At 57.6% G+C, this 8,047-nt stretch overlaps 1 protein-coding gene across 1 annotated transcript in view; it reads left to right on the top strand.

Moving 5' to 3' along the window:
• Positions 1–7,401: 7,401 nt before the first annotated feature.
• The window catches only part of SNAI3 (snail family transcriptional repressor 3), a 5,609-nt gene continuing 4,963 nt past the window's right edge, over positions 7,402–8,047 (top strand). Inside the window, exon 1 of the mRNA XM_003800800.2 lies at positions 7,402–7,477. Coding sequence (XP_003800848.1) covers positions 7,402–7,477 — 76 coding nt within the window. The remainder of the gene's footprint in view (positions 7,478–8,047) is intronic.

The following is an 8,047-nucleotide window of genomic DNA, read 5'->3' as shown; positions in this document are numbered from 1 at the left end:
TTGTGCACCTGCGTGGAATCACCAGGCCGTCCTTTACGTCTGAGGTCTGCAGGTATCTACTATCTAGGTGGTATACACAGGGTGTGAGGCCCACCAGCAGCCCCAGTGTGTGTGCTCTTGGCCTCTGGAGGGTCGCATGGAGGCGTTTAGATGCAGTCCTGAGCCTCCCTCCCTAAAAGACTTCACCCTGTCCCTGGGTCCCTACCAGTCCTGTGTCTCATCTGCCTGCAGCTCAGGCTCCTGCATGGGTTTCTGGGTGTCCCAACCAGGGCCCTGGCTGCTGGTGGCTCTCTGGGGGGCTGCATCAGGGCCAACTTCCGAGGGCCTTTCCTAAGGCAGTGGTTAGTGTGGGTGGGCCGCTGTTACTGCCTCCTCACCCCTCCAATCCCTGCGTGTTTCCAAAGGCAGGTGTCTGTTCTGAATAACTCATTCCAAAGGCCAGGCGTGGTGGCTCACGCCTATAATCCTGGCACTTTGGGAGGCCAAGGTGGGTGGATTGCCTAAGCTCAGAGGTTTGAGACCAGACTGAGCAAGAGTGAGACCCTGTCTCTAAAAAAAAGAGCTGGGCATTGTGGCTGGCGCCTACAGTCCCAGCTACTCAGGAGGCTGAGGCAAGAGAATCACTTAAGCCCAAGAGTTTGAGGTTGCTGCAAGCTATGACACCACAGCACTCCACCGAGGGTGACAAAGTCTCAAAAAAATAAACTCACTCTAAGGGTACGGGTCTCCTGAGCTCTAGGGCCATGGCATGGGCAGGCAAGAAGGAGTCTCCACCAACTGTGACTCCAGGAGAGGTTAGTTATATGTGCCAACATTTATCCCTTTGAGAAACAGAGTCCACTTTGGACGACTTTGTGGAGGTCCATTGGAGTCCCCACTTCCCCTAGAACTGACTCACTGACGACGCCATGTCTGGGAAGCCCCCACAGGCAGTGCTGGGTTCTGGGGAGCACCAGAGCTGCCCACCAGCCTGACCCTCCCTGTGGCCTTCCAGCTGACAGTTCTCCCACAGGGTGGGTCCTGATGTCTGTGCTGCACCTGGACATCAGCCAGGCCTGCTTACTCTCCTTGGGCAACCGCAGCCACCCGTGGGAGCAGCCAGGACCTCTCTTCAGGCCTGGGCCTGCTCGTTGTCTAGCTATGGGTGACACAGGGAGCTGTCACAGGGTATGACCCTTGCTGCCCAAGCAGCCCTGCCTCGGCAAGTCCTGAACTCAGCAGCACCCCTTAGGAACAGCACCTGAGCTCTCATCTGTGGAAGCCAAAGTGTGTGTGAGTCATTGAGGCTCTAGCTGCATCAGGGCCCAGGCACCCACCTTGCCCCAGCAGATTGGAGAGGAGCCTATGGTCAGCTCCAGCCATAGCCACCCTTGATACTAAACGTCTGAAACCCATATTCCCAATGGGCTTGTCCCAGTGATAGCAGGTGGCCCCAACCCTCATGTGGTTGCTCTCCTTGCCATCTTAGACCTGCCCTGAGTCCACACAGTTGCTGGGGACAGAAGGGCTGCTGGCTCCTGGCCAGATACGGGTGGCTCGGATGTGGACCCACTGCTCCAAGTTGGGAGTTCCAGAAACCTGGGTCTCCCTCCCACCCTGAGTACATGAGGGTTGGACATGCAGCTGCCTTGTCTCAGGGAGCCAACGTGCCCTGTGGGGCCCAGGGCCAGTCAGAGGCCATGACTCACAACAACACACTGAGTTTCATGTTATGCAACAAGCCTGAGAAGCCTGAACCCCACTTCTTAGAAAGCACCTCCAGGTCACCAGGTCCCTGGCACTCCTCCATTAGGAAAGGGTCAGGCAGCCTGCTTGCTTCAAGGCAGATGCCCAGAAAATGGAGGCTTCCACCCAGGCTGAGCTCTCTCTCAGGAGAGAGCTGTAAATCTTAACCTTGGGCTTCAGGAGTTGGGGAGCAGCTCTGAGAACTCCGCAGTGCCAGAGGGGTGTGGTTTCCCCCTTGCCCACCCAGTTTTCTGGAACTGCAGGCATGCACAGGGGGGCTGCTTCCAACACGGGGGCTTCCACTGCAGCTGGACCCTGCAGGGCCCCCACCCATTTGGGATGATACCTTAGCATTCACCTAATGCCTGGTTATAGGCACCAGAGGCCCCAGGGAAATAGGCAGAAGGTGCTGTGCCCCTTCATGGATGAAGAAAGAGTCTGAGAATCTGCCCCCAGCCCCAGCTAACAATAAGCTAGCAGGGTGGGGGGTCGGCTGCAGGCCCAGCTGACTCGTATTTGGAAACACCTGGGAAACCCCAAGGCAGCCACAGGGAACCCAGAACACCTCTCAGGACTTGAGGCATAAAACACCTGGGAGACCCGGCCCATCAAGAGATGATGTGGAAAAGATGGCTGTCCCCTGAGTTGTTGCCACTGCAACATTTTCTAACTCTCTCTTAGGTGCCAGGACCTGCCCCCTGTGCCCCTCTGTCCCCTCTCTAAACACACTGGGGGAAAGGGGCTTGAACTCACTCACAAGGCACCATGAAGGCCACAGGTATTTAACACGAATAACCTGGGGATGGAGGTCTCTAACAGCGGGCTCACAGAAGCAGTTGGGGAGGGTATGTTTTGCAGGCTGAGAGGGGACTCCAGGTGGCACCTGCTTGCCTGGGAGGGACTGGGCAGCTCCTACTCAGCCAGGCAGCAGAGGGGTGACTCCAGGCACAAGTGTGGGGTTGGATTTCCCAACAGCTCTGGGGGTCACATAATGCTCTGTGGGCAGCCATGGGGGTAAGCAGGTGTGTGGCTGCAGGGGAACTGCCTGGTAGTGTGAGGAGGGCTCCTGGACACAGGACAGGCACCAGTAGTCTCACCACCTCTGTGGCCTGCTGGAGCCACCACCTGCCACCAGAGCTGCAAAGGCTGCCTGTGAGTTTGGCCCACTGTTTGACCTAGCCCAGGGACAGAGACGTCCTACTGGGCGTGGTGGTCACCCATGACCAGCTGTTGCTGGCTGCTCAGGATGTGAACACATTTAACCACCCCTGGCCCAATGCTAAGAAGCCCATGACCAGAGCACTTGTTCTGGGTCCTCTGTGTTTCCAGGCAGGTCTCAGGCTCCTTGGAGCAAAGCCACAGTGGGCATACCTCCCTCCCTCCAGCTGCTGAGGGCTGGTCTCTGTGCCCCTCTCGGCTGGATGGGAAGAAGCCCCATGTGCTCAGAGCACAGCAGAGGTGTTTGGTGGGGCCGCCCTTCCCTGTGACTACACTGTGCAGTCCCTGTGTTGGTCTCCCCAACAGCCTTCTGAGAATCAGGCATCAGCTCTGCCATGGGAAAGATAAAAAGCCCCTGGACAGCCAGGCACAGTGGCTCACTCCTGTAATCCCAGCACTTGGTAGGCTGAGGCTGGTCGATTGCCTGAGCTCACAGGTTCGAGACCAGCCTGAGCAAGAGTGAGACCTTGTCTCTAAAAAATAGCCGGGTGTTGTGGTGGGTGCCTGTAGTCCCAGCTACTTACGAGGCTGAGGCAAGAGAATGGCTTGAGTCCAAGAGTTTGAGGATGCTGTGAGCTATGATGCCACGGTACTCTACCCAGGGCGACAAAGTGAGACTGTCTCAAAAAAAAGCCTCTGGACCATCTCAAAGAGTGGTGTGCAAAGCTGGCCTGGCCAGTGGCTGAGGCCCTGCAGGGAGGTACTGGGGCCTCAGGGGCCCCTTTCCCAGTGCACCAGGCTCCACGTCACATTACAACAGCACCTGTGACTTCCCACAGTCACACACAGATGTGCACGCAGATGCACATGGCCACCTACACGGGTGTGTTCACACAGCGCCTTGCTGCTCAGCCTGGACCACACGGACCCCTCCTCAGCATCCAGCTTCACTTTCTCAGGTGTGTCCTGAGTCAGCTGCTCTTTGTCCCTTTCATGTGTAAGACACGTGCTGTGTATGAAGGGACTTGCCGCAGGAAGGACATGGCAAAGGAGAAAACCCTAAAATCTAACACCTGAGGGCCGGTGCCTGTGGCTCAAAGGAGTAGGGCGCTAGCCCCATTTGCCCGAGGTGGCGGGTTCAAAACCAGCCCCGGCCAAAAAAAAAAAAAAACCCAACACCCAAGGCAAGCCAGTGGCCAGCAGTGAGAACTTGGCAGCATCTCCTTTCTCCTCCCACCCTTCCCTATCTCCCCTGCCTCCCCTCTCCCTTCCCCCTCCTTCCCCTCCTGCTCTCCCCCACCTTCTTTTCACTTCTGCCTGGTGTGATCTGGGACAGAGAATGCCCTCCTGATTCACAGCACCTTCCCTGTTTAGGACCTAAGAGTAATGAGTCTTTAAAGCCGCTTCCCACTGTGGTGGTATATGGAACTTGCACCTTCCCTGAAGGGCCAGAGGCTGCCCAGGCTGGGTTTCCCTAGGGACGCTGCAGGGGCACACTTCAGGCTCTCAGTGCCAGGGGGCTGGTCAGGCAGGCATCACCTGGACACAGGGCTCTCAGGGCAAGCCGTGTCCACCTCTCAGGACCACCACATCACACAGCTATATCCACTAAACCCAGCTTCAGAACCACTATCACCTCTATCATCAAGACCCCAAACCACCAGCAGTAATGAGCTCCCTTCACTGAGGGCAACCAGGCCTGGCAGGATGTTGGATTTTTGAGCATCAGCGTTAACTTTCCAAGAGCCTGTGACCTGATAGCCATGGGACTGCCCCAAGTTGGGGTGTCCCAGCCACATCTACCTTTCCGCAATGAGCTGCCAGCCTCTGCCCCAGCATGAGGGTCCGTCTGCCCAAGTTCCCCCACAGCCAAGACCCAGCTATCCAGCTCACCTGTGGGTCCTTGTGCCTTCAGCCATGTGTCTCCAGTCCAGAGAGACAGGGCCTAAGTGCCCCTGGGCATGGGGCAGATGCTCTGGGATGTCTGTGCTGCTCAGGGGCTCTGGAGTCTTTTCCATCTCGCTCAGCAAGTGCTGCTGGACCCCCTATGGGCCTGAGCATAGGCAGGCATGTTGCAGATATAACATGGCCATACTGGGCCTAGCTCAGGGGCTGCAGTCTAGCTGAAAGTGAGGGTTTCAAGGTTTTGGTCATAAAATCCTATTAGCAAAAAAATAAGCATTCAATGATGACACAGATGTACACATATCTACATACATGTGTACAGACTTCCAATATACCATTCATTATAAAGCACACCAAGAAAGTTCAGAAACATGCACATAAAAATGATAAAAATATTAATATAAATGGAATTGTGACAGCTTCTTCCCTAATCCTGTGAGCTGCGCTGAAGTTCGTGGGGTACACACCCCATTTGAAAACCACACTTTGGGCATCCGATGCTGTCCAACGGAAGAGGCTAAGGCTACCTGGTCCACTGCAGGTTGTCATGCCCAAGGTCCTAAATGTCAAAGAAAGCAAGCATCCCCCTTGGTGACCTGCAGGTCCTGCTCTGGTTCCAGGGGGCCTGGGGAGTGTGTTTCTCACCACAGGGGGCCGTGCAGGTTTAAGCCCCAGAGCGGAATGGAGCATACTGAGAACAGAGGATACAGCAGATGGACACCGCCGCCTCCCTCCTGGGGGCTGCACCTGTGGGAACAGGGCAGAAGCTGAGGTTTTCCTCTGTGGATCCTCCTTGGGTCTAGCCTAGATACAGCCTTCAGTCACAGCTGAAAAGTGGGTCTGTGCAGCCACAACGACAATTCTGGGAAGTTGGCAGGGACCTCATTCCCTTCCAGGGATTATTTGCAACAGCCCTAGGAGATGAACATCCTGCCCTTGCCCCAGAGGTGCTGGCAGGCCCCTCGCTCTCCCAGTGCTCTCAGGTGATATCAGCAGTTCTCCACAGGAGAGCTAGAGTGTCCAGAATCAAAATAACATGAGCCTCTAGCTGGGATTAGGAGATCAACCTGCCAGGGCATGGCTGGTGGCCACACTATGGGTGGGTGGAAGGCTGGCTCAGGGATCTGTGTTATCTGTGTCTGGGAGCTGGGAGAAGGAAGAGAAGCTATAAATAGAAATCTCGCCAGGCCAGGAACAGGTGAATGAGCAGAAGGCAGGCCTGTGTCCTCTGATATCCACGTGCTCTGCAGGGTGGTGCCAGGCCACGGCCACCAAACAGACGTGCACCTCCCTCCATGGGTACCCCCAACTGTCCTTCCACAGCTCCTTACCAAGCGAGAGATAGGCACACACACAGCACGTCTAACCGGCTGGAAGTGTGGGTCGGACCCATCCCACAGCTTCCTGATGCCTCAGAGCCTTGGTTTCCTCATCTGTAAAATGAGGATACTCATCCCATAAGGGGTGCTGGTGCAGCAGGGCCCCCCTGCTGTCGCTCCACTTCCCCACTCAGCCCACAGAAGGCAAAGAGCACCAGGTTCTCAGGTCAAAGCACTCTGGTGAGGCAGGCCCCTGACATGGCCACAGACATGGCCACAGACACGCCCAGTGGCTGTGGGGGAGGGGACTGGCTGGCACTGTGCCCATCTGCCCAGACGTGGCCCCACCTGACCCTAGAGTTGTGAAATGCCTGCATCAGATGAGACTCAGACACCAGACACCACTGCCCCCAGTTCTTCTAGGATGGAGGGTTCTAAAGGACAAGAAATGAGGGGAGCGGCCTGCCAGGACAGGGGCACAGGTGCTGCCCTTTCACCCCTTAGCAAACTCCATAACCACGGCTCAAGCCCTGGGAATCCAGAATTGAGCCAGAATTCTGTGCATCTAGAATTTCAGGCTGTGCCCTTTGTCCCAACCAAACGAATTTTTGGGGGAGGCACAGGGCAAACTCCTACAACATTGTCTGCTGAGAGGGAGCTCGCCGGGCTTCACCCTGTCTAGGAAGGGCCATTCCTTCTCAGGCATGGGTCCCTGGCCTGGTCCAGGGCACTGACCCCAGGGTCGCCACCACAGCTGGCCAGTGGGTCAGCTTTGGACTTTCAGGGCTTGGGCTCATTAATCCTACAACGTGGTTTGCAGAGGAGGTGGGGAGGAAAGGTCTCGGAATGGTGTAATCCGCCTGGGTGAGGGTTCTCGAGGTCTGGCTCCGCGACACGCCCACATTGCGTGGACTGGAGTCCAGTTCAGTTTCCATTCAACGCTGAACTCTGCCCTTTAATCCACGAGTGGGTGGCCAGGCCCAAGGGATCAGTGTGTGATTCGGCGACGCGCGCGCCAAGGAAGTCCCGTGGGGAGGACACCGGCAGCCACGCGCTCGCCGCCCTGCCCCGCCCCGCCCCGCCCGCGCACCTGTCCAGGGCGTGACGCCTTGGCCCCGCCCTGCCCGTAGGCCCCTCCCAACCCGTGCGGGACGCTGGTTGGCGGAGGTGGAGCGCTATGCTAATGAGCCTGACCCTTCCCGCACCTGCCCAGCCTCACGCTGCCCGCGGGCGCCGGCGGACCCTGCAGTCGGACTGTGTTCGCCCGCCAGGACCCGCCGCTCCGGAGGGGACCATGCCGCGCTCCTTCCTGGTGAAAACGCACTCCAGCCACAGAGTCCCCAACTACAGGCAACTAGAGACGCAGAAAGGTAGGGGCTGCCCGGCTCTCCAGCCCCTCTGCAAGGCGGGAGGGAGGAGGAAGCCTCTGGGAGCGGGAGGACAGGTGGAAGAAGTAGCCAGCTCCCCAGTACAGCTGGGGCCCAGACCTGAGGCTGGAGCGGGAGGAAGGTGGCCCACTAGCGCTTCCGATAGAGGACGGATCCTCTCCCCACTTAGAGAAGTTTTCTAGGCCCTAATGACCACAGCCCATCCTCTCCACTACTGCCCCAGTTCCTGGAGCAGGAGGCTTGAGGGGGTGGCCATGTGGGCCTGCTGGCAGAGAGCACAGGGGAGGTGAGAGAGCTGACCCTGGGCACTCTCTGGCCCTCTCTGGATGGTTCAGCTGGCCTCCAACGCCTTTGCCCCTCCCCTCCCCCCAGAAACCCTCTTGCCCATCCCAGCAAGCTTGCCAGGGCAGTCTGGGCTAAAGGGCTGCTATCCTCCTCCACATGCAGGCCCAATGGGAAGATGGGCATCCAGTGACCAGGGCTGCCCGCTCAATTCTGCTGCCTGTGGCACTGAGGGCAGAAGAATGTGCCCCTTAGAGGACAGCCTGCCCC

The sequence above is a fragment of the Otolemur garnettii genome, unplaced genomic scaffold (assembly GCF_000181295.1).
Source record: "Otolemur garnettii isolate 467f Iridium unplaced genomic scaffold, OtoGar3 scaffold00185, whole genome shotgun sequence".
Classification (NCBI taxonomy): Eukaryota; Metazoa; Chordata; class Mammalia; order Primates; family Galagidae; genus Otolemur; species Otolemur garnettii.
Note: the sequence above shows the minus strand (reverse complement) of the source record. Positions and strands in the feature narration are given on the sequence as shown.